The sequence below is a fragment of the Neolamprologus brichardi genome, chromosome 13 (genome assembly GCF_056152115.1).
Source record: "Neolamprologus brichardi isolate AB-2024 chromosome 13, ASM5615211v1, whole genome shotgun sequence".
NCBI lineage: Eukaryota > Metazoa > Chordata > Actinopteri > Cichliformes > Cichlidae > Neolamprologus > Neolamprologus brichardi.
In genome coordinates this window covers 27093316-27120582 of record NC_142116.1, presented here as the reverse complement: position 1 = coordinate 27120582, position 27267 = coordinate 27093316, and the positions used below count along the sequence as shown (strand labels likewise).

The 27267-nt window shown below is 41.6% G+C and overlaps 2 protein-coding genes and 2 pseudogenes across 4 annotated transcripts; 1 reads left to right on the top strand and 3 right to left on the bottom strand.

The window, feature by feature from the left end:
* Positions 1-27: 27 nt before the first annotated feature.
* LOC148100014 (peroxisomal membrane protein PEX13-like) lies at positions 28-18815 on the bottom strand (annotated as a pseudogene). Its single transcript, XR_015719928.1, has 8 exons — positions 18460-18815; positions 17347-17514; positions 17036-17210; positions 16054-16196; positions 15842-15964; positions 1589-2192; positions 1201-1323; positions 28-1032 (listed from the first exon to the last, which is right to left on the bottom strand). The product of XR_015719928.1 is annotated as a peroxisomal membrane protein PEX13-like (transcript).
* Positions 4211-7132, bottom strand: LOC148100016 (uncharacterized; annotated as a pseudogene). The gene is made up of 4 exons (XR_015719945.1): positions 7081-7132; positions 4918-5910; positions 4308-4557; positions 4211-4231 (listed from the first exon to the last, which is right to left on the bottom strand). The product of XR_015719945.1 is annotated as an uncharacterized LOC148100016 (transcript).
* On the top strand, positions 10447-14705 carry LOC148100015 (uncharacterized). The gene has a single exon (XM_087850387.1). The coding sequence runs from the start codon at positions 10837-10839 to the stop codon at positions 14617-14619; it is 3783 nt and encodes a 1260-aa protein (XP_087706513.1). The 5' UTR covers positions 10447-10836; the 3' UTR covers positions 14620-14705.
* Positions 18816-22219: 3404 nt separating the features above from the next.
* Positions 22220-26941, bottom strand: pex13 (peroxisomal biogenesis factor 13). Its single transcript, XM_006808060.3, has 4 exons — positions 26793-26941; positions 24137-24855; positions 23749-23871; positions 22220-23580 (listed from the first exon to the last, which is right to left on the bottom strand). The coding sequence occupies exons 1-4, from the start codon at positions 26864-26866 to the stop codon at positions 23201-23203; spliced, it is 1296 nt and encodes a 431-aa protein (XP_006808123.2). The 5' UTR covers positions 26867-26941; the 3' UTR covers positions 22220-23200.
* Between the last annotated feature and the right edge of the window lie 326 nt (positions 26942-27267).

Below are 27267 nucleotides of genomic sequence, written 5' to 3'. Positions count from 1 at the left end.
TAGCATAATCTAAAACTAAACAGTTAGGTCCAAGTTTTGAAATTGAAAATCTTGACAAAATTTCTAACATCGTCACTTGATACCTTATAGCACAATGGACAAAAACGATTTTTAAATTATTTATTTTCATAATAATCCTATTAAATATTCCAAAAATTTCTGAATGGTAACTGTTGAAAATGTGCAAAATTCGCCCCTTTCTTATTGTGAATAGATCCAATTAACGTCACAGAAAACTATACAGAAACCCGAACATGTGAGAGTCAAAACAAAATGTGATCACATGATCAAACAAAACACCTTAACTGTGTTCTTACACTGTCCTTGTACACATAATGTGCCAGTGCGCCTAAAAACACATTTTAGAATACTCATTTGTTCATTCATGTAAAAGCTTTGAGTTTAAAAAAAAATTAAGCTCAGATTTTCAGACGCAGTGAGCCTTGTGTAAGGAAACAATTCTTGGCAAGTAATAAGAAGGTCCATACTGCGTTAAAAAAAATCGAATCGAAAATTATTTTAACAGTTCCTGATGAGGTCTGTGGATTGCCCACCACCCCAAAATATGAACTAACAGCAGATTATTAGTTAAGCTACAGAGTTACACACTCAGCAAACCGCTGTTATGAATGAACATTTATGGACACAAAGATCATGGATCAGTCTTTTCAGGGATGTTAAGTGGTGTGTTGGAGGGCATGGTGGAGGTGGATGATCCCTGATTGAATGAAGCAGGTGTTTCTCTGTACGCTGACTCCAGAAGGTCCTCTGAGGAAGCCGAGGCAGAAGAAGAGGCTGAAGCAGAGGAGGGGTCCGGGGTAAAGCCTTGGGCTCCAGTTGTCTGCATTTGTGCAGCCAAGCTTGTTTGGGGTGCCTGCGTGTTTGCCCGCTGGGCCTGAGCGAGACTCTCCATATCTGCAGCCCGGCGGCCTCTCCTCTTGCTGAGGATCTTGACGTAGTTGGCTGGGACGAGCCCTGTGGTCTCACCGTCCACACTGGTCAGGAGCCAACCACGCACACGGGGCTGTAGCTCTACACACGAGGGAGAGGAAAACACTGTGATAGATGTAAACATGGTGCACGCTCACACAAAAGAAGAGCCCTCATCTGTTATTCCCAAGATAAGGAAAACAAAAATAGAAGGTTTTGGGTCAAAGCACTCAGAATCAAATGTCCCGCAGCCAGTAAAAAGCTCCTCACCTTTAGGAGCGAGGTTGAGCATCTCTCCAGCTTGCACAGAAAGCTCCTCCTGAGAAGCAGCTGTAAAATCATATTCTGCTCTGGCCACCACGTGGTCGTCCTCCCCACTTGCCCAGTTAGTGTCTAAATCAAGCAAGGAAACTGAATTAAAGACATTCATAATTTTAACTTGTTTTAATTAAAAGCAAGTCCACTTGCTTTGTACTGTCAGTTGTAAAGTGACTAATGGCATACGGAGCTATGATACCCAATTTATTTGCCAAAGTGTTAGAGCAAGGCACATGATGTCATACAAGCAGACTCATCTTTACATGTGTACTGCAAACAACAAAACAAAATGTATCTTTATGAATATGTGAGTGCTTGCTGTTCCATCTGCAAGCCTTACCTTTGATTTCAGAGTCAGCAGAGGAGCTCAGCTTCCAGATAAGGTAGGGTACACCCAAGACTAGAGCGAAAAACATTAAGATGGGCCAGGATTTAACTTCTAGGTCCTCCATCTCTCTGGATGATCTCGTACCAGTGGCCTCACTGGGGTTGGGCCACAGGGCTTCGACCTCAGGGTCTAGCCTCCTCCCGAGCAGCTTCTGCACCAAGCGGTACAAGTAGTGCAATGTGCGCACCAGAGCAAACTTTGACAAAACCCGGGTGAGGTGCACACGCAGTCGTGTGACGTGGTTGACTACTTCCAGTACGGCACGGAAACCGTTATGTAGCGCAGAAAAGGTGGCGTCCATCATCATGCTTATTGAAGCAAACGCATGGACGATGCTCTCGATGGACTCAAAGGCACCGCGGCTACTTTCTTCTGCCTGCTGCACAAACCTGCTGGGGGGGACGTCTTAAAGGTGAGGTGTGTGTCTGTATCCTCCCAGGCTGTAGCCACCACCATAGCCGTAGCTGTAAGGACTGTAGCCACCATAGATGGAGCTCCCATAGGGGCTGTAAGATTGGGAGAAGGAGCTGTAGGATGGACGGTAGGACTGCTGGACCTGAAATAACATTATGCGATCATTAGTCAGAGCACATGGTAACATGAAGCCATCACGTGATTAAAACCAGTCAGTGATGAAAATAGGATGACTTTGGGATTTTCAGCTCTCACACTGCCAGCATCAAAAGCTACTTCTGATAAGCTGCCAGTTCAGCCCAGTATGTAACAGCCATGTATGTAAAGTTTCAGCATCTTGTGTTCTAAGCTTTTAACCTGTCAGTCAAACCTGTTTTGAAGACGAATAGGTGTGCCACTTTTTTCTGTCCAGCGATACATATTAAAAACTTAACGTCTGAATTGCTCCTCCTATTTCTAAGTTCTAACAATATCTCTTCTTAAGCTCTTTATTAAGACCAGAGTAAACTAAATGGATGAATGGACACTAGAAACAATGCTCAGAGAGTAAAGTATCTCTTATTTTATGATGAGCCTCATCTATTTGAACGACGCAGTGTCTGTTTTGTAAATCATCAGCCTTTTACATCTGAGAGGAAACAGTCACCTTGAGGCTGCAGAAAGAGTCATCCCTACAGCTACAAACCCCCAATACCAGTATACCTGGGACTTCTGATCCTCTCAGAAGTACTACCTGATGCAGCTAGTTTTGGGTACTATGATCACCGAGCTTTTAAAAAATCTATTAGAGGATAATAAAGTGTTTTCACCAACTTGGCCAAAAAGAAAAACATATTTTAGCATATAAATTAGCACTCTCTTCTAAACAAGTCCTTCAGCATGCTGATGTTAAAAAATATAATAAAAGGCATCTATCAAATTGCTAAAAGTACTAATTACACTGTATTTTAATTGTTTCTAGTACTTTAATTCTAGCAGTGTTTTTGTTTACGCTCATAAAAGACAAAATATGTAAAACAATTAATAATGAACGATGTTTAAACACTTTACGAAAGAGAAAAAAAATCCAGCTGTAACTATAGCATGCATCAGCTCAGTAGTTGAGATCACAGCTCACTGCGAGGAAAGTCTTTATGCTGGTACACAAATGAGCCTCGAAACTGCAACTAAACTGTCACTGCGAGCAGGGCTGGACTGGGACAAAAAATCGGCCCGGGCATTTTGACTAGAGACCGGCCCACCAAAAATGTGACGTCATTCAGGGGTAAAACCGCAAAGGACTCTGGGAACTTGTGGCAAGCGGTACTAGCGCATGCAGGCTTTCAATTGAACTCAGTTACACAGCGATAAAAAGAAACACAAAAAATGGCAAGAAACTATTGTATTATTAACTGCAATAGCCGGGTGTTGTGCCAAAAAGTCATTGTCTGCCAAAAACTGATTGCTCGTATTTAAATTGCTATAAGTAACTTGTTGGGCTATAATATGTGAAACATATGTCAAATGCATCCCTCATGGATGACATAAAGTCATATTGAGCTTAGGGTTGCCAACTCCCTGAAAAATAAATAAGGGACACCTCGTGGCCAGGGCCGGGCGACCCATTTGTCTTCACCCTTCCCTGTGTGGTGAATTTTTTTTAGCTCTTTTTTTGTGTGTGAAATTTTTTTTTTTAACCATTTGACTTGAAGTTGATTTAAGTAGATGCATATTCTTTGTGATATGAACACATGGGAAGCAAATGATCATTTATCCATTTATTTTTAACACAAAATGACAACATTAACACAATAAAATAGGTCTCTTTCCTAAACGAAAGACTGGTACGCTTCACTTTTTGTGCAAAATGACAAAATTAACACAAAGAACTCTGTCCTGCTTAACCTAAAATTATATAAATTAATAGAAAACAATAGAAAGAAAAACATTCTTGTAACAGTGCACATTTAGTGCAATTAGAAAAGTGCAAAAAAAGTCTGTGGAACACCTGTAAACACAACATTTGTGCCTCAAAGGCCTTGACTGTAGCTGAAAGTTGAAGTAAAAAAACCCAACAAACTCATGAACTCAAAAGCTCAATGCTACATTATGTGGAAACAGACTACTTTTTCCATTTGTATTTTTTTTTAGCTCTTGCTGCAGTTAGGAGTTGTTTGTCTTTCAGTACTGCAGAGTAAAACTCTGAGCAAGACATATCATAATTTAGACTGACAACGAGCTCACTTCTAATTAATTCAGTAGAACATTTGTTCCGCACATCAGTCCACTTATTCTTCATAAGAGAGAAAATCCTCTCCTCAAACCCAGTGGAAGATGGGATGCTGAGTACAAAGGATACAACAGCCTGCATATTGGGGAGGTCAGCTGCCTGAAGAATTTCCATCCACTTCTCTGCTGTTCCCTTGGACCGCCACTTTTCCTTCTCCTGATGTTCTTTGGTGAGGTGCTTCAGAAGGCTGGTTGCAGTGACACACTCTTCATAAAGCTCATCCATAGAGATGTTTAACCTGCCAATAGAGATGAGAAGTTGACCTAAATCCTAAGTGGTACATAGAACATTTACAGTGGTAAATAAATGGAAAAAATGTATTGTATATGTTTATAACGTTGTATAGCATTTAAACAATACAATAAGTATAGTTTATTTATTATGTATTTATCCATCCTTATATTAAGTATATGAACTCTTTGAATTTGTAAAATAGTGTATAAAAGATTGCATGCGTGTGTGTATATACACTCCAAACAAAGTTAATGATTATGGTTTTATTTATATATGTTATCTATCAATTGTATTTGTTTATTTTTAACCATCAATACTATTAAAACATGGTTTATCATTTCACTGGCAAATGTTTTCTTCTTACCTGCCAGCCAGGTGAAGCCGTTCAATGATCTTCTCCATGTCATCAAAAGAAATCTTCCCAGATGCTAGAGAGAGGGGCTGCAGGTGGAAAAGCCAGTTTTCTTCTGAAAAGTCAAACCACTTCCAGACACAACTGATGGCAGTGTCTAGGAAGGCTGTAAACTCCTGCCTGGCACCATCAGCATCAGATGGCAAGAGACACTGGAGCTTTTGTCTTGTTAGGTACCCGTAGAACCCATCATCTCTTCTCTGAATAAATCTTTTCAGGAAACACTCCATGATGGAATAGAGGTCAACAGACGTGGTTACATTCTTCTCCAGTTTTTTCACCACTTCTTCAAACAGACACATGACATTATTACAGAAGAGGAGGTAGACTTCAACAATGTCTGCCTCTCCCTCAACTCCAGCAGCATCTTCTGTCAACTTCAGCAATTCCTTCAGGCGCCTTGGACATTCCTCACCAATGCTGATGAGATATGACTTCAGCGGGTCCCAGTTCTGCAGCAGGCAGATGATTGCAGGGTTGAGTGACAGCCATCTCGTCACAACATGGCGCAGGATATCATGGAATTCAACGTCACAAAATTCACAGAACTCTTTCAGGGACTCTCTCCTTTTGGCAGAGGTGGAAAAGAAGCTGTATAACTTCAGGACAATATTTTCCACATCAACTGAGAGCTTGTCCAGGGCTTTTTTTCACAGTGTTATGAACAATATGTGCATGGCAGTTGCCACGAAGGATCTCACTGTTGGTCTCTTTCAATTTTGTGAAGACTGAGTTGTGGATGCCATAATTTACATTTGCATTGTCAGCACTGAATGCAGAAACCTGATCTAAGGATAGCCCCACGTTTTCAAGAGAGCTTTGTATTATTTTTACTATTCCCTCTGCAGACTCATCTGGATTTTCAACAAAATCCAATATCTTGTTGACAACTCCAGCCTCTGGTGTAAAAAACTGCAAGGCCAAGGGAAACATCTTCCGATTTCCCTTATTTGAAGCATCAGTGTGAAGAGAGAATGGGAGTGGAATTGCACCACTTTTCAATTTTTTGATCACCTCTTCTGTTGCCTTTGGAGACAGGACATCTGTGACAACTGCTTCAGCTTTCGTCCTCCCACAGGACATCTTTTTGGCAATACTGGAGTCATTCAGCGTTCGTACAGTCAGTTTGAGTGCACAGTCAGCTGAGTTATAACTTAAACCGTGCTTTACAGTGTGGTAGACATGGGTCACCTCTGCAGCAGTCACCTATAAAATAGAAATATATATATATTACAGTATATCTGTATAGTTTGTGTAGTTTATCAACTGACTTTAAAGTATAAATTACACATGCAACTTTTAAGAAATGGGTATGGTCATATATATGTATGTTTTCAATATAATGTGTATTCTTTATATATATTCAATTCAGTAATACTTTATTAATCCCAGAGGGAAATTAGGTGTTGTTGCAGCTCAGACTAATTAAGTCTTCAAAGATTTGTTGAAGACCACAATCACTGTGGGAAGGAAGGATCTCTGCCTTGCCTTGAAACTGAAGTCTCTTCTGTGTCAACTTATTCAGGCTTTGTGGCTTCAGTTGAGGTATTATTTCAGCTTTTCTAATGCTAATCAGCTGCTCCCGTTTGTAAACCCGCTTGTTCCCATGATTACGCATCATAACTCATCATCATTATTCATCTATGTATTACTTTTATGTATTAGTCATCTATTCGTTGTAATCATCTATCCTTGCAGTTGTTTATTACACAAAACAAATTATATTATCAAACTTCTGGCCACATGGCGCTGATATTCATTGCACATGCCGATATTAACCTTAAGCAGAGGGTTTAAAAAAAACAACAACAATGTTTACATACCATATCTGCTTCTGCCGTGGCCTGGTGGACAACAAATTGGTCAAGGGTTCCTCTTTCTTTCACGCCCCTCATATTCATCATGTGCCCACCAGTAGAAGTATGCTGCTTAACGTCAGTCAGTCCACCATGGCAAATGGAAAAAGTGCGCCGGCACACAGTGCAGTGCGCTTTATACGTGTTATCGCGCACTTTTCCCAGCCAGGTGTTTTCATTTTCCCATTCCTCCCTGTATTTTTGCAGCCTTTTTTTTTCTTTCTAGGAGGGGAACAAACACTGTTGGTCAAAGGTGTACTGTCGTCCCAGACTTGCGCCGCAGTGTCGGTGTTTGACTCCCTGTTGGCCATGCTGGTCATCTGTTGTCTTCCGGTATCTTCTCCGCACGCGACCTTTCCTCGACCAATGAGATAAGCGGTAATCTGAATTGTTATACTCGTGCTAAGTGTGCTGTCAGCTCATTGGTCACAGAGCAGGAGAGGAGCTGGGAATTATGTTTTCAAACAAAGCGTTAAATCCATTAACATTTATAGACTTTTTGTGATTCTCCCTGTATTACGGGACAAAGTGCGTCCCTTATTAGCTCAATACGGGACGTGTACTTTTGTTTCTAAATACGGGACGATTCCGTATTTTAAGGGACGGTTGGCAACCCTAATTGAGCTACAAACAACATTAGTGTAACAAGGTAGAAGCCGCAATCAGTCTTTGGCAGTGACTTTTATATAACCTTTATTTATGCCGTTAAAAAAAAGTCTAGTTAACATTAAAAATGTATTTTGTAAGAAGTAGTTGGACAGCAGAAATGGCTCAAATATTACAATAGTTCTGTAAAAATATTTAAAGTGGGGATAAAGGACCGGATTGGTTATAATGTAAGTACAATAACACAGAGTTGTAAAGATACTTGAAAAAGCTGATAATTTTTTAATTCCATATATAGCCCCTTTGTAAACGCTGTTCACCGAAGTCTATTTACCAACATAGATATTACACATAAAAAATACACGCAAACATTGGAAATCACTTTTTGGCACAACACCTGTTGCATGACAGCCACGGGAAGCCGACGGGTAAAGAGATCGGTTGTTATCGGATTACGTCGTGGAAATTGTTTAAGCCATGTTTCCGAAGTAACAAAGAGCCGATGGATGGTCTATAAGATTGCTAAACAAGGGGGAGGGTGCATCCAACCTCCTCGGCTGTAATTGGTCCAGCCCAGAGTCGATCACGACCAATTGGCCAATCCAACACCTTTCATTATTTATACCCTTCCAAAAAAAAAAAAAAAAAAAAAATCGATCGGCCCATAAAAACAAAAAATCGCCAGCGGCCCACCGGGCAAATGCCCGGTATGCCCGATGGCCAGTCCAGCTATGACTGCGAGGCAGAGCTGTGGTGGTAATAAGGACAATGTCAAGCACAGTGAAACCTCTGCACGAGCATTTTCCTGACAGGAACAGATCCATTATTACTATTATTATAAGATTATTTCATGTATCACAGATTATCATCACATATTATTGTTACTTCCTACATCCACCTATGAAAGTACTAAAGAAGAAGCTGAAGGCTCCAAGATAAGCTCTTTGTCTACAGAAAGGATGTAGCCCTGAATTTATGAGACAGGTAAAGATACCAAAATACAAAAAAAGATTTTTAAAAAAAGCTACATGAAAATGTAAATGTAACACATGTATAAAATATATAGAATTAAAAAAAAACATAAGAATACAATAAAAAAAGTTAATAAACATAAAGATCTATAAAAAAATGTACAAAAAACAAAATATGTACTGAACTCCTGCTTTAAACATGTTTCCCAATGAAGGTAAATCAGATGTTGTCCTGACTGTGTGACTAAATTTTGTGCTGAAAGCATCAAAATCAGATTTTACTTCATACACCTTTTTCAGGGTGACACTCAAGCAAGTTGTAAGCACTATCAATCTCCATCTTCAAGCTTTTCCAGCACAATACCAAAAAAGGATGCATATTTCACTTCGCATCACCTCAGTAAGATCATGAGAAAGGCCAAATTAATAAGTCTTCTCATCAGATATTTATGCTTCTTTCTTACGTGACACAAAAGAATAGGAGACAGATGTTTGCTTGTCTTTTTTCATTCATTCAAAACTAACTGTAAGATGCTTAACTACATTACAGTCTGTGTTATTGCTGAAGTCCTAAATTAATCACCTTTAAAGTGTTTGCTAATAACATCATGTAGAGTAAGACAGGCACAGAGAACAGCACTGACTGGGAGACCCAGATAGCAAGGAGACATTGAACAGATGTTGATTTTCCATCTGAACCATCAGAATCGTCAGGATTGAAATGTCAACACAAAACCAATGTTGAAACAACATTGAAATACTGATGAAACCTGACACTAACATTGAAATAACATTGATTCACTGTTGTTCTGTCATCGTTGATTGTTGATCTATTTATAGTTGACAAGGTGACAACAATCACGTTGAAAAACCACCAGCAATGTTCCCTCTAAGCTGTGTGTGCCAGCAGTCCGCTGAGAGTAAATCTAATGTCCCGCTCTACTGTACAAGACAATGGTTACCTGGAGGGATGTACCAATGTGATAGGGGTGCTATGGCTTTGAACAGATGACATACTCGGTTCAATTCATCATATAAGACTTGAAGAATGCACAAGCATCTTTCAAAAACCTATTTAATCAATCATCTGTGATATTTTTATATACAATTATAATGTATTGTTCATCTCCCTTAAATAAACAGGCAGCCTTAAGGTATGAAATAGTCATTTGTCTACTGTCTCAGTGGCTGATAGTGTCCCACAGGCCTTAATGTGAGTTTGACGCAATTATGTTTAAGTTGTTTAACGATAAACAGATTTTGAATGAAAGCGAGGGAACTTCGGTAGCACAAAAAAGTGTATATTCTTTGTGTCCATATGGATCAGCCATATTACCATTATTTCCTCCTAAGGTTGCCAAAAGCACCAAGTTAAAACTTGAAAAAAACTGCAGCAATACATAAAAATATAATCAATATTCTATTTATTCGGTGACTACGCCGCTTTTCCTTCAATCAGAAAGCCTTAAGTTGGCTAGTTAAGCATCGGGCTAACGTTTAAAGCTTTCACTTTGGGGAAGTAACTCGCAATACTGCTACTGCTGTGTAATCTTGGTTAAATTCACAACATATTCCATAAATTACCCTGCAATAACTAACTGTTATAATAGCGGCACCGTATTGCATCACACTGAGTACATTTCAATCATTTATCCCACGAGTTTGCTAGCTAGCAAAATAATAAAAACAATTTTAAAAATTAGCATGTGTAACGTACACACTCGATAAAATTATTTACTAGGACTTACGCAAACTCCCCCATTGTGAAAACGTACAAATCCTTCTCGCAGACTCCTTTTATTTTTCATTTTCCAGCAAACACTCATTAAAACGGCAACCTCCGGACACGTTAGTGCACTCACCCCCGACTGTTCGGGGAGGGAGGGGGTCACACATTGAAGAGACAACGTGCAGAGCTACAAGGCAGCCCAGGCAGAGAAATGTTGGTTTTAGACTTCTGTATCCGATAACAAAACTATTCAAAATCAGATAGTTATTTATGGTGAATGAAATACGGTTACAGTTTCACGAAGTTTTAAGCACCAAATCCGAAATCCACGCACTACAATATTAAAATCCAAGATTCTTTATTACTTTATACAGAAAAGCTGGATATGGTACGCAGAAAAAAACGACCAAAAAAAAAACACCAAAAAAACCCCCAAATACAAATAAACGAACAAAAAGTTTTGTAACTGTCAGTTTCCTTTTAAAGTTCAACAAAATTGAACAACGTTACACAAACAATTACGTGTGCGCATGCGCAACGCTTTGATTCCTTGTGACGCGGTAACTTTGCTTTGATCCTTTCTGACGTGGCAACTTTGCTTTGATCCCAAAACCCTTAAATAGGAGCGCTCACCTATTATACTTTATGGCTTAACGGACATTGACCTGACAGCAACGAAAACCCTTTCAAGAAGTTTTGAGAGCATTTTATGACAGAAACCAAAACAAGTTCAGTTTTGTTTCTCACCAATTCACAAAACAAGCAGACACGTTACACCATGTCAGCCAACACATCCTTTGGCTCAGATGAGCTTGAAATAAGTCGTGGATACCAAAAATTCAACTGCAGTTTCCAAAACTCAGTTGAATTTCCACAAAAAGAACACGTCAACACCTCAGCAAACCCATCTTCCTCTGAAATATCATCTTCCTCTGACGATGATTCTGAAATATCATCTTCCTCTGAAGATCATCTTGAAATACCTGAAGGGACCATTTTGGGAGATCACCACGTGGTAGAGGCTTTCCTTGGGGAAGGAGGCTTTGGTGTTGTGACCAAATGTCGCAATACAAAAAACAACCAAACTGTGGCTATTAAAGTCAACAAGAGAGACGCTGAAAATCTGCAACAGGCAAAACTGGAAATTTTCATCCTGGAGCAGCTGCGACGCTTGGATCCAGACAGGTGCAACATTGTTGAATGGAACGGCTATTTCCTCGATGGGGAGCGTATTTGCTTAAATTTTGAACTCCTCGACCAAAGCCTGTGGGACTACATAGGGGACCAGGGTCTTCCAATAAGAGAACTCAGTCCAATTTTGCATCAGCTCGCAAATGCTCTGTTCCACCTGGGTTCTGTGGGAATAGTGCATAGTGACCTCAAATCTGGAAACATAATGGTTGTGAATCGCCACGAGTCTCCCGTCAAAGTCAAGCTTATAGACTTTGGCCTCGCACGTCCCGCTTCTGCACTGATTCCTGGTGACTGTGTGGGGACGGTTGGTTATTGTGCACCCGAGGTTATGCTTGGCATTCCATGTGATGAAGCAATTGACATGTGGGCTCTGGGGCTGGTAGCTGTGGAGCTTGCTACAGGGGTGCCTCTCTATCCTGGGGAAGATGATTATGATGTTTTGAGATTCATAACTGAAACCCAGGGTCAGCTACCAGATCATCTTCTAGAGTCTGGCGAGTACACTGATCTCTATTTCATCAAAGATAACTACAACGAACAGCGCTGGACATTTAAGACCAAAGAACTATTTCAATACGAGACAGATTATCAATCCAAGGAAACTCGATATATAAAACTCAAGTGTCTCGATGACCTCGAAAAACTAATGAAGGTTAGGCGAGGACCTGAAAATGGCCAACAATTACTTGTCAGGCTAATCAAACAGATGTTGGCCTTGGAAGCAAATCAGCGCATAACACCTTCGGAGGTTCTGAAGCATCCCTTTTTCAACACTGGCCTCTCAGGGAGAGCCCCCTGCACTGACATGAATAGCACAGGGGGAGAAAACCTTGTGCTCTCTCAGCAGCCTTCAAGCTGGGAAAGTCATGGATCGCAAAAATTCAACTGCAGTTTCCAAAACTCAGTTGAATTTCCACAAAAAGAACACGTCAACACCTCAGCAAACCCATCTTCCTCCGAAATATCATCTTCCTCTGACGATGATTCTGAAATATCATCTTCCTCTGAAGATGATCTTGAAATAATTGAAGGAACCATTTTGGGAGATCACCACGTGGTAGAGGCTTTCCTTGGGGAAGGAGGCTTTGGTGTTGTGACCAAATGTCGCAATACAAAAAACAACCAAACTGTGGCTATTAAAGTCAACAAGAGAGACGCTGAAAATCTGCAACAGGCAAAACTGGAAATCTTCATCCTGGAGCAGCTGCGACGCTTGGATCCAGACAGGTGCAACATTGTTGAATGGAACGGCTATTTCCTCGATGGGGAGCGTATTTGCTTAAATTTTGAACTCCTCGACCAAAGCCTGTGGGACTACATAGGGGACCAGGGTCTCCCAATAAGAGAACTCAGTCCAATTTTGCATCAGCTCGCAAATGCTCTGTTCCACCTGGGTTCTGTGGGAATAGTGCATAGTGACCTCAAATCTGAAAACATAATGGTTGTGAATCGCCACGAGTCTCCCGTCAAAGTCAAACTTATAGACTTTGGCCTCGCACGTCCCGCTTCTGCACTGATTCCTGGTGACTGTGTGGGGACGGTTGGTTATTGTGCACCCGAGGTTATGCTTGGCATTCCATGTGATGAAGCAATTGACATGTGGGCTCTGGGGCTGGTAGCTGTGGAGCTTGCTACAGGGGTGCCTCTCTATCCTGGGGAAGACGATTATGATGTTTTGAGATTCATAACTGAAACCCAGGGTCAGCTACCAGATCATCTTCTAGAGTCTGGCGAGTACACTGATCTCTATTTCATCAAAGATAACTACAACGAACAGCGCTGGACATTTAAGACCAAAGAACTATTTCAATACGAGACAGATTATCAATCCAAGGAAACTCGATTTATAAAACTCAAGTGTCTCGATGACCTCGAAAAACTAATGAAGGTTAGGCGAGGACCTGAAAATGGCCAACAATTACTTGTCAGGCTAATCAAACAGATGTTGGCCTTGGAAGCAAATCAGCGCATAACACCCTCGGAGGTTCTGAAGCATCCCTTTTTCAACACTGGCCTCTCAGGGAGAGCCCCCTGCACTGACATGAATAGCACAGGGGGAGAAAACCTTGTGCTCTCTCAGCAGCCTTCAAACTGGGAAAGTCATGGATCGCAAAAATTCAACTGCAGTTTCCAAAACTCAGTTGAATTTCCTCAAAAAGGATACGTCAACACCTCAGCCACCCCATCTTCCTCCGAAATATCATCTTCCTCTGAAGATGATTCTGAAATATCATCTTCCTCTGAAGATCATCTTGAAATACCTGAAGGGACCGTTTTGGGAGATCACCACGTGGTAGAGGCTTTCCTTGGGGAAGGAGGCTTTGGTGTTGTGACCAAATGTCGCAATACAAAAAACAACCAAACTGTGGCTATTAAAGTCAACAAGAGAGACCCTGAAAATCTGCAACAGGCAAAACTGGAAATTTTCATCCTGGAGCAGCTGCGACGCTTGGATCCAGACAGGTGCAACATTGTTGAATGGAACGGCTATTTCCTCGATGGGGAGCGTATTTGCTTAAATTTTGAACTCCTCGACCAAAGCCTGTGGGACTATATAGGGGACCAGGGTCTCCCAATAAGTGAACTCAGTCCAATTTTGCATCAGCTCGCAAATGCTCTGTTCCACCTGGGTTCTGTGGGAATAGTGCATAGTGACCTCAAATCTGGAAACATAATGGTTGTGAATCGCCACGAGTCTCCCGTCAAAGTCAAACTTATAGACTTTGGCCTCGCACGTCCCGCTTCTGCACTGATTCCTGGTGACTGTGTGGGGACGGTTGGTTATTGTGCACCCGAGGTTATGCTTGGCATTCCATGTGATGAAGCAATTGACATGTGGGCTCTGGGGCTGGTAGCTGTGGAGCTTGCTACAGGGGTGCCTCTCTATCCTGGGGAAGACGATTATGATGTTTTGAGATTCATAACTGAAACCCAGGGTCAGCTACCAGATCATCTTCTAGAGTCTGGCGAGTACACTGATCTCTATTTCATCAAAGATAACTACAACGAACAGCGCTGGACATTTAAGACCAAAGAACTATTTCAATATGAGACAGATTATCAATCCAAGGAAACTCGATATATAAAACTCAAGTGTCTCGATGACCTCGAAAAACTAATGAAGGTTAGGCGAGGACCTGAAAATGGCCAACAATTACTTGTCAGGCTAATCAAACAGATGTTGGCCTTGGAAGCAAATCAGCGCATAACACCTTCGGAGGTTCTGAAGCATCCCTTTTTCAACCCTGGCCTCTCCAGGAGACCATCCTGCACCGACATGAATAGCACAGGGTTATAAAAACCTTGTGCTTTCTCAGCAATCATCTGATTGTCTGGGTGTCCAAAACTCTAGGGAAGCTAGCAATTCTTGTGAACAAAAGCCCAAAGTAATAACAACAACAAAAACAACCAATGAATATGGTCTTAAACTTGGGCACAATTGGGCTTAAAATCCATTCACTAATCACTCAATATTTAAAGCGGAGCAGCAGTCAACTTACCATCACATCAGTCCTTCAATCAGACCTACAACAAATGTCTTCCTTCTCTCACCCCAACCGGTCGCAGCAGATGGCCGCCCCTCCCTGAGCCTGGTTCTGCTGGAGGTTTCTTCCTTTTAAAAGGGAGTTTTTCCTCCCCACTGTCGCCAAAGTGCTTGCTCATAGGGGGTCATATGATTGTTGGGTTCTCTGTATGTATTATTGTAGGGTCTACCATACAATAATACATACAGCCTTGAAGTGACTGATGGTGTTATTTGCTGCTATATGAATTCAATAAAATTGAATTGAATTGAATTCAAGATGAATTTGGAACTAATTGGAAATAAACTGGATATTAATTAATTAATTTGAGCATCAAATAATTGTTGTTTGTACTTCTTTATAAATATAGTGCTACTCTTCTACTGTTTAAATTGCTACTGTTCAAAACTGACTCGTTTATTCATTCACTCGAGCATAAAAACACACACACACACACATATACTGTACAGTACCAGTCAGTGCTTACATACTAGGTCTTTGCCCTACTTTTTCATGCTCACTGGTACAAATGCCTGTTACTAGAGCTAAATGCTCTCAATGTACTCTCACAGTTATTGAACTGTACAAATGCATACAAAATAACGCTCACGTAAACATAACTGTGCACTAGTTTGCCCTTATTGCTGCAGTTTGTTTCAAATCACTTTGAAAAAAGCTCAGCTTCTGTCAGTCTCTCTTTCTTACACACACACACACACACACACACACACACACACACACACACACGAGCCCAAATGGACACAAACGTGTTTCCTGGCAGCCACTTAAGCACACTGAGAGCTGTTAATTACGTCAACAACATCTGTCTCTGCAACAGTGACTTTAATGTAATGCGTGGCTTTATCTCTCTCTCTCACACACACACACACACACACACACACACAGACTTTTTAAGCACTTTCAAGGCTGCCCTTCAGCCGTATGAAATAGAGAATGAGATCCTGCTGATGCAAAAAACAAGAATAAATTCTCCACCCTGCTTCTTAGAGAGTTCCTCTTCATCCCCAACCTCGTCTTCAGTGACCTCTGACCCTGTGGTGTACTCCTCATCCTCCACAGTCCTGAACTTTTTCTGCACTGGACTGGCTCTCCTCAGCACTGACACACACACAGGAACATTTGCAATTAGTGTATCGATAACACACACAATCAAAAAGAACATTGTGAAAGAATCCTCACACACTCACCCCTCTGCCGGTGGAGAGTTTGACACACACACAGCGTCTCTGTGCAGCAGCAGGTCATTGAGGACTCGGGTCTGGGCTGAAGTCTCCTCGTCACAGTTCTCTTCATCGGGCACATTCACTATGTGATCCCGCGTCTTACAGCCCTGCACACACACACAAACACGAGCAAACTGGATCAGGATTTCTTCTGCAGGGTAAATTTGGGTGTTTGTCAATTTTACCCACCAATGAGAAAGATGTCAAACAAACTCTGCTGCAGCCAGAATGAGACTGCTTGCACAGTGTTTAATGAACATGCACCACGTCACAGGTACACACAAATGAGACGAAAACTGTCTTTAGCCTGTAACCAAAAAACTGTGGGGGCCAACATTGGAAACCTGATGTCTTTGGACTGTGGAAGGAAGCCACCATAAAACAGGCAAATATATAAAGACCAAAAGTGGTCAAATTATATAAATAGCCTTCATAATTTCATATTTACTCAGCACTTTCTAGTAGTATGTAAAAACACAATAAATTATGTTATTATTATACTTATGTTTGCCTATTACGCTCATTTCTTGTGGTGCGTTTTTATTCTTTAATTTCACGGTGCAGCCCCCGAGTTTATCCACTGTCTGAAAGATTATTGGTTGCCTCTTGCAAACAGAAGGTTTGAACAGCAGGTGGGTGGGGCTTCTGTGCTCACAGCCAGAACTGTGTGCCTGAGATGACCAAACTTAGTATATCCTCCCTCACTGACATCATGCAGAACCAAAAGTGTAGGAAACTGTGTGAAACAGCATATTTCGAGCAGTCTGAAGCCTGAGCTTGTGGTTCCCAGGGTTTAAATGCACACATACAGCTCTTGCTCCCCATGTACAATGAACTGTGTACTGTCCACTGTGAAGTTTGAAAGACATGAGTAAAGCTATCGATAAAACCAGTTCCTGCTGATTAAACTTATTGAAGGTTTTATCTGTGGGTGAAAGTAACTGACCTGTAACTTTGCTGCTGCTGCTCTGGCCGCTTCCTCTCTCCACTATGTCCCGAGTGTCCAACAGTGTGGAGAGGAGGTCTGACGGGGAGCTGCTTCCTTCTATCAGGGCATTGCATTGGTTATCCACATGAGGAAACCCCCCCATGCTCTTCAGCTCCTCAAACCGACGGGCACACTGCAACACAATTGCATCAGAGCCACAGAATTATTTCTCATTAAAAATTCAGGCCTCTTGTTACTAAAGCATGGAACGAACTATGGGCGGGATGGGATGGATGGAGAGGCAGGATGGATGAAGGGGTTCTAGTTACCCAGTGATCCAGTTACCTCCTTAGGAGTAAAGCCTGGTACTAGCTTGGCCACATTGTCCCAGTTTATGGGCTGGGGCACACCCCACAGGGAGCCCAGCACCATGTCCAAAACCAGGACGTTGTTGTCGTAGGGAAAGTTGTTGTTATCCGAACAGAAGCGACTCATCTCTACACACACAGAGGGCAGAAAACAACAGGCAGCAAGTCAACAATAAATTCCTTCATCTGTTTGATCATCATAGCCAAATTACAGCTGAAATCACTGTGCAGTTAGCACCCATTTTAATTGCCTTTAAGCATTCTGCGCATAGTCAGCACATAGATTAATACAAGAGTGGCGTGATTGGCATTTTTTTGTAGCAGTATTCAGACGTGTTATTGCAATTGGATAAAAGCTGTGTTTAAGTCTACTAGTCCTTACACTAATTGCTCTGTACCGTCTGTCTAAAGGCAACAGGTCAAACAGGGAGTAACCAGGATGTGAGTTATCTTTTATGATGTTTTGGGCCTTTTTAAGACAGCGGGTGTTGTGTAGATCTTCCAAAACTGAATACTTTCAGGTTTTGGACTATTTGTGAGGTAAGTAGAGTGGGCCAATAGCGTCTGAGCAACCGTTTTATAGCCCAGATAATAAATTGCTGGATAAAAGGAATGGACCAGTTGTGAAACTGTGCACCACTGCATAAAATAATAAATTTGGCCAACCAGTGAGACAAATATTGTTTGTTTCTTTAGTATGGTTTGGTTGTTATGCCTCAGAAACACACTTTCATTGAGGAAAAAAATGAAGTTTATTGTAAAAGACTTTGCTTGGCGGCTGAACTTGCCATTCACTACTATTCAAAGTTCCTGTGTTTTGTTTTTCTGTTATTAAATGCATCACAGGTTAGAGCATACTGGTGATTATGTATGAGCTGAAAGAGGAGACTGATCATTCATGTACTGTACATGATACGGGTAGATGCTGTACGTTTATGGGATGCAGTAGAGGCACAGATTAGGGTAGGCCGAGTGCCTCTGCCCTCCTGCTGAATCAACATCACATGCTTTCAGGTCACATTAAAATCCTCAGATTTCCTAGGACACACATCCAACAACAGAAATGACACTTACTGTTCTGGTCTGTGAGATAATCCTCACCGTCGTCTCGTACAATCTAATAAGCGGGTAAATGTTTCATCTCATTGTGCGTGTGGATGATGCTGATGCTGCGGTGTTCTCCTACCGGCTAATGCTAGCTAAGTTTGCGGGAAGGGACAGATCTGCTGCCTTCAGGTACTCCCTGTAAATATCAACCGACAGTCACTAATGATGTGGTCCGTCCTATTGCGTCATATACCTTCTGGTGGGATTTACACCGACGTATTTATCTCTCTCTCTCTCTCTCAACGCGTTTGAGCACGGTGGCTATGCGATGACATTTAAACCAAAGGCGAAAGTGAACTAGAACATCAAAAATGTGCCCTCAGGCTCAACTTAAACATTTACAAAGAAAGAACAATACAGTATCCACATCTGAACCAAAGAGTAAAACAGTGAAATGTGGATTATTAAATATTAGGTCTCTCTCCTCCAAGTCTCTGTTAGTACATGACTTAATAATTGATCAACAAATTGATTTACTCTGCCTTACAGAAACCTGGTTGCAGCAGGATGATTATGTTAGTTTAAATGAATCAACACCCCCGAGTCATTCTAACTACCAGAAATCTCGAAGCACAGGTCGAGGGGGCGGTTTGGCAGCAATTTTTCACACCAGTCTATTAATTAATGAAAGACCAAGACAGACTTTTAATTCATTTGAAAGCCTGATGCTTAACATTGTCCACCCCAGCTGTGAAACTCAGAAACCAGTCTTACTTGTTATCATCTATCGTCCACCTGGGCCTTACACAGAGTTTCTGTCTGATTTCTAAGACTTTATATCTAATTTAGTTCTGAGCTCAGATAAAATAATTATTGTGGGTGATTTTAACATCCATGTTGATGCTAAAAATGACAGCCTCAACATGGCATTTAATCTGTTGTTAGACTCAATTGGTTTCTCTCAAAATGTAAAAGAACCCACCCACCACTTTAATCACACTCTAGATCTTGTTTTAACATATGGCATAGAAACTGAACATTTAACAGTGTTTCCTGAAAACCCTCTCCTGTCTGATCATTTCTTGATAACATTTACATTTACAATAATTGATTACGCAGCAGTGGAGAGTGGACTTTATCAAAGTAGATGTCTTTCTGAAAGCGCTGTAACTAAGTTTAAGAATATAATCCAGCCACTGTTATCATCGTCAATGCCCTGTACCAACACAGAGCAGAGCAGCTATCTGAACGCTACCCCAACAGAGGTCGATTATCTTGTTAATAATTTCACCTCCTCACTACGTACGACTCTGGATACTGTAGCTCCGGTGAAAACTAAGGTCTCTAATCAGAAGTACCTGACCCCGTGGTATAATTCTCAAACACGTACCCTAAAGCAGATGACTCGTAATCTGGAGAGGAAATGGCGTGTCACAAATTTAGAGGATCATCATTTAGCCTGGAGAAATAGTTTGTTGCTTTATAAGAAAGCCCTCCGCAAAGCCAGAACAGCTTACTACTCATCACTGATTGAAGAAAATAAGAACAACCCCAGGTTTCTCTTCAGCACTGTAGCCAGGCTGACAAAAAGTCAGAGCTCTTTTGAGGCAACCATCCCTTTAACGTTAACTAGTGATGACTTCATGAACTTCTTCACAAATAAAATTTTTATCATTAGAGAAAAAATTACCAATAATCATCCCACAGATGTAATATTATCTACAGCTACTTGTAGTTCCATTGATGTTAAGTTAGACTCTTTTTCTCCAATCGATCTTTCTGAGTTAACTTCAATAATTACTTCCTCCAAACCATCAACGTGTCTTTTAGACCCCATTCCTACAAAACTGCTCAAAGAAGTCCTGCCATTGATTAATTCTTCGATCTTATATATGATCAACCTATCTCTAATAGTCGGCTATGTACCACAGGCCTTCAAGGTGGCTGCAGTTAAATCTTTACTCAAAAAGCCATCTCTAGACCCAGCAGTCTTAGCTAATTATAGGCCAATCTCCAACCTTCCTTTCATATCAAAAATCCTTGAAAGAGTAGTTGTCAAACAGCTAACAGATCATCTGTAGAGGAATGGTTTATTTGAAGAGTTTCAGTCAGGTTTCAGAGTGCATCACAGCACAGAAACAGCTTTAGTGAAGGTTACAAATGATCTTCTTATGGCCTCTGACAGTGGACTCATCTCTGTGCTTGTCCTTCTTGACCTTAGTGCAGCATTCGATACTGTTGACCATAATATCCTGTTAGAGCGATTAGAACATGCTGTAGGTATTACAGGTATTGCACTGCAGTGGTTTGTATCATATCTATCTAATAGACTCCAATTTGTGCATGTAAATGGAGAGTCCTCTTCACACACTGAGGTTAATTATGGAGTTCCACAGGGTTCAGTGCTAGGACCAATTCTGTTTACATTATACATGCTTCCCCTAGGCAGCATCATTAGAAGACATAGCATACATTTTCACTGCTATGCAGATGACACCCAGCTCTATCTGTCCATAAAGCCAGATAACACACACCAATTAGTTAAACTGCAGGAATGTCTTAAAGACATAAAGACTTGGATGGCCACTAACTTTCTGCTTCTTAATTCAGATAAAACTGAGGTTATTGTACTCGGCGCTGAAAAGCTTAGAAATATGGTATCTAACCAGATTCTTCCTCTGGATGGCATTACCTTGGCCTCCAGTAACACTGTGAGGAACCTTGGAGTCATTTTTGACCAGGATATGTCCTTCAACGCACATATTAAACAAATATGTAAGACTGCGTTCTTCCATTTGCGCAACATCTCTAAAATTAGAAATATCCTGTCTCAGAGTGACGCTGAAAAACTAGTTCATGCATTTATTACTTCCAGGCTGGACTACTGCAATTCATTATTATCAGGATGTCCAAAAAACTCACTGAAAAGCCTTCAGCTAATCCAAAATGCTGCAACAAGAGTACTGACAGGGACTAGAAAGAGAGAGCATATTTCTCCTGTTTTGGCTTCCCTTCATTGGCTTCCTGTTAAATCCAGAATTGAATTCAAAATCCTGCTCCTCACATACAAGGTCTTAAATAATCAGGCCCCATCTTATCTTAATGACCTTGTAGTACCATATTACCCTATTAGAGCACTTCGCTCCCACTCTGCAGGCCTACTTGTTGTTCCTAGAGTATTTAAAAGTAGAATGGGAGGGAGAGCCTTCAGTTTTCAGGCCCCTCTTCTGTGGAACCAGCTTCCAGTTTGGATTCGGGAGACAGACACTATCTCTACTTTTAAGATTAGGCTTAAAACTTTCCTTTTTGCTAAAGCATATAGTTAGGGCTGGACCAGGTGACCCTGAATCCTCCCTTAGTTATGCTGCAATAGATGTAGGCTGCCGGGGGATTCCCATGATGTATTGAGTTTTTCCTTTCCAGTCACCTTTCTCACTCACTATGTGTTAATAGACCTCTCTGTATTGAATCATATCTGTTATTAATCTCTGTCTCTCTTCCACAGCATGTCTTTTATCCTGTCTTCCTTCTCTCACCCCAACTGGTCGCAGCAGATGGCCGCCCCTCCCTGAGCCTGGTTCTGCCGGAGGTTTCTTCCTGTTAAAAGGGAGTTTTTCCTTCCCACTGTCGCCAAAGTGCTTGCTCATAGGGGGTCATATGATTGTTGGACTTTTCTCTGTATCTATGAAGCGCCTTGAGGCGACATTTGTTGTGATTTGGCGCTATATAAATAAAATTGAATTGAATTGAATTGAACTCTGCCTCAGTAATTCCGATAGCCATGGAAGGTAGCATTAGCTTCTAGCTAGCATACAGTTAGCTGAGCAAGTGGCTATTTAAATTGATGTATGTATGTCATTAAGCCGACAACACAGAAAATGCTACCGGCAGGTTACACTATCAAAATACTACATAAAAATCTACCCCCAGAACACTTTCGATTAACAAAATGCGTTTATTCGGTCTGTATCTGCAACGGTGACTCGTCACTGTTGGCGCAGTGCAGCAGGCGTCCTGTTGCTTGGAGACAGTGGTCGCAAATCAAGTGCTTCTGCCATAAAGTCAGACTTTAAAACAAATTTAATGAAATTATATTATACTAATATGTCATTTAAATTAGCATAAACTAAAACTAAACAGTTAGGTCCAAGTTTTGAAATTGAAAATCTTGACAAAATTTCTAACATTGTCACTTGATACCTTATAGCACAATGGACAAAAACGATTTTTAAATTATTTATTTTCATAATAATCATATTAAATATTCCAAAAATTTCTGAATGGTAACTATTGAAAATGTGCAAAATTCGCCCCTTTCTTATTCTGAATAGATCCAATTAACGTCACAGAAAACTATACAGAAACCGAACATGTGAGAGTCAAAACAAAATGTGATCACATGATCAAACAAAACACCTTAACTGTGTTCTTACACTGTCCTTGTACACATAATGTGCCAGTGTGCCTAAAAACACATTTTAGAATACTCATTTGTTCATTCATGTAAAAGCTTTGAGTTTAAAAAAAAATTAAGCTCAGATTTTCAGACGCAGTGAGCCTTGTGTAAGGAAACAATTCTTGGCAAGTAATAAGAAGGTCCATACTGCGTTAAAAAAAATTGAATCGAAAATTACTTTAACAGTTCCTGATGAGGTCTGTGGTTTGCCCACCACCCCAAAATATGAACTAACAGCAGATTATTAGTTAAGCTCCAGAGTTACACACTGAGCAAACCGCTGTTATGAATGAACATTTATGGACATAAAGATCATGGATCAGTCTTTTCAGGGATGTTAAGTGATGTGTTGGAGGGCATGGTGGAGGTGGATGATCCCTGATTGAATGAAGCAGGTGTTTCCCTGTACGCTGACTCCAGAAGGTCCTCTGAGGAAGCAGAGGCAGAAGAAGAGGCTGAGGCAGAGGCAGAGGCAGGGGTAAAGCCTTGGGCTCCAGTTGTCTGCATTTGTGCAGCCAAGCTTGTTTGGGGTGCCTGCGTGTTCGCCTGCTGGGCCTGAGCGAGCCTCTCCATATCTGCGGCCCGGCGGCCTCTCCTCTTGCCGAGGATCTTAACATAGTTGGCTGGGACGAGCCCTGTGGTCTCACCGTCCACACTGGCCAGGAGCCAACCACGCACACGGGGCTGAAGCTCTACACATGAGGGAGAGGAAAACACTGTGATAGTTGTAAACATGGTGCACGCTCACACAAAAGAAGAGCCCTCATCTGTTATTCCGAAGATAAGGAAAACAAAAATATAAGGTTTTGGGTCAAAGCACTCAGAATCAAATGTCCCGCAGCCAGTAAAAAGCTCCTCACCTTTAGGAGCGAGGTTGAGCATCTCTCCAGCTTGCATAGAAAGCTCCTCCTGAGAAGCAGCTGTAAAATCATATTCTGCTCTGGCCACCACGTGGTCGTCCTCCCCACTTGCCCAGTTAGTGTCTAAATCAAGCAAGGAAACTGAATTAAAGACATTCATAATTTTAACTTGTTTTAATTAAAAGCAAGTCCACTTGCTTTGTACTGTCAGTTGTAAAGTGACTAATGGCATACGGAGCTATGATACCCAATTTATTTGCCACAGAGTTACAGAAAGGCACATGATGTCATACAAGCAGACTCATCTTTACATGTGTACTGCAAACAACAAAACAAAATGTATCTTTATGAATATGTGAGTGCTTGCTGTTCCATCTGCAAGCCTTACCTTTGATTTCAGAGTCAGCAGAGGAGCTCAGCTTCCAGATAAGGTAGGGTACACCCAAGACTAGAGCGAAAAACATTAAGATGGGCCAGGATTTAACTGCTTGGTCCTCCATCTCTCTGGATGATCTCGTACCAGTGGCCTCACTGGGGTTGGGCCACAGGGCTTCGACCTCAGGGTCTAGCCTCCTCCCGAGCAGCTTCTGCACCAAGCGGTACAAGTAGTGCAATGTGCGCACCAGAGCAAACTTTGACAAAACCCGGGTGAGGTGCACGCGCAGTCGTGTGACGTGGTTGACTACTTCCAGTACGGCACGGAAACCGTTATGTAGCGCAGAAAAGGTGGCGTCCATCATCATGCTTATTGAAGCAAACGCATGGACGATGCTCTCGATGGACTCAAAGGCACCGCGGCTACTTTCTTCTGCCTGCTGCACAAACCTGCTGGGGGGGACGTCTTCAAGGTGAGGTGCGTGTCTGTATCCTCCCAGGCTGTAGCCACCACCATAGCCACCACCATAGCCGCCACCATAGCCGTAGCTGTAAGGACTGTAGCCACCATAGATGGAGCTCCCATAGGGGCTGTAAGATTGGGAGAAGGAGCTGTAGGATGGACGGTAGGACTGCTGGACCTGACGAGGGGGAACCGGGGGCGCCATCCTGGGCAGGACAGAAGGGCCAGCAGAGATGGAGGAGCCTCTAGCTAATCCCAAATCTGTAGATCTGTTTGGTGACAACATAAAGATAGAATATCAGTAAAATCCACCCATAATTCATTGCAACATTAATTGAGCAAAGCATTAGTTCAGAAACATCATGGAGTCAAGCTAAACCACAGTCCACAAACTGCTCAACAGCTCAAATATGTAAATATGTAAGAAAAACTGTGTATGTTTCTGTTCTGTGTACTGTTTGTTTGTATATGTGTCTTTCTGGCTGCTGTTACAACCAAATTTCCCCTTGTGGGACAATTAAAGGATTATTCTATTCTATAGAGTGGGTCTCTTCCACAGCATGTCTTTTGTCCTTTCTCCCTCCCCTCAACCAGTCCTCAGAGGCTGCCCCTCCCTATACCTGGTTCTGCTGGAAGTTTCTTCCAGTTAAAATGGTGTTTTTCCTTCCCACAGTCACCAAGTGGTCGCTCAAAAGGGGTTGTTTTGATCATTTAGTTTTCTCTGTATTACAATAGGGCCTCCACCTTGCCGTATAAAGTGTCTTGAGGTGACTGTTGTTGTGATTAACGCTACATACATAAACTGAAATTGAATTGAGTCAACTCTTCCTCCTGCCTCATCTCCAGATCTGGTACTCTTCATCTGTACAGACAGTGGAAAATACACAGTAAATTCACCATCAACCAGCAGCTACCGGCAACTTTTAGCATGGGATGTTTTCTCATGAGCTGACATTATGAACCAGTCAACACACCTTAAATATCCTTAAATATCATTATCACAGCTCTGATTGTTCAGCTTCTCCAATCTGATGACCATATTCTCTTAACCTTAAAAGGATATGTTGATATGTCCAAAAAAGATAAAGATGTGTGCAGATTTAATTCCATTTCCCCCCTTAAAGTGGAAAAAAGTGTCAGGTGGGGGGGGGACTGATTGAGCTGTGATTGTGGAATTTGCCTCACAAAGGTGCGTTCACTATTGCTTGTTTGAGCATACTGCTGTATATATACAAATGCTGACTGCATAAACAAACTGTTGTACATATATATTTTTTTTTAATTATCCGAATATAATAATAAGACAATTTAAAAAAAATGTGACTTGCAGCAGCAAGCGGAGGAGTTAAATCTTCTCTGGGTCTTGTTTACGAGTTTGGGGACAGGTGAGCAAAGGACTGACAAATGGGAAAAAACCAAAAAAAACAAGAGCTTTCTCTAAGGGTGGCTGGCCTCTCCCTTAAAGACAGGGTGAGGAGTTCAGTTACTCGAAAGGGGCTCAGAGTAGAACTGCTATTCCTTCACACTGAAGAGAGGCAGATAAGACGATTTAGGTATCTGGCAAGGACGCCTCCTAGGTGAGGCGATCCAAGCATGTACAACCAGGAGGCCCCGGGACAGACCCAAGACGCTCTACAGAGGCTACATCTCTATATATGCATTTTCTGCAGGAAATTATCGGGCGAAGGAACTGAGTTTGTTGGCAAACAGCAACAGGAAGACAGCAGCTACATTTTCTTCTGAATTGACTGTTAACAACTACAGAACAAACAAAAATGCAATTCAAATATTTCTGGGGCTTTTATTAATTTCACTTATTAACCAGAATTGCAACAAAACAAACAAACAAAAACGCTCAATTAACAGAAGAGAGAGAAATCTAGCGAGACACACTGACTAGGACACGGCCTCAGAGGACCAAACTAGCAGTTAGCCACTTGTACGGCTGTGCAGATAAATAATTAGTTGCCGTTTTTGTTTTGGGGGCATTTTTAATGGCAACCAATTACTCTTACAAGCGCAAACACGACTCATCGTTTTGCAATAATTTTCACCATCGTGTCAATTATTAAAACAAAATGTCAACTGTCGTCTAACAACTCCTGCACGAAGTGACAGCGACAACTTTAGCATTTCAACTGCGAGCAGCTCCAGTTGTAAACACGAGAGACTTCTCGCGACTGCGGCCCCGCCGAAATTCGCTCACCTGTAATTTAAAGATGCACCAACTGAGCCAGGAATCCGCCTTTCCCATGGCCGTGTCGGGGGCTGTGAATCCATAGCAAAATATATGTTCACAGTACACAAATAATATAGAGCCCTCGCAGAATCACCTTCACTACTGCCTACCCGTATTTCCACTTCTCCTTTGGGTTTTTCATCGTTGTTTAAAAACATAGAATAGACGCTTTACCGCCACCATCTGGTGTGGAGTTACACTGCAGTAACTGAGCTCTCACTGTCAAAAAAGTAGCCCAAAATTGGTGTTTGCCCCCGTGTTCCACTCCACTCCACTGTTCCCCAGAGGAACCTTTTGACAGTGATAGCTCAGTTACTGCAGTGTGAAGTACTCTGTGGACCTGTAGTGTAATGTTGACAAAATGCATCATTTAAGTAAATTTATCTATTATGCCAAAATATGACCTTATGCAGTTAATTTTATGAGTTCTCTGACATCTGTG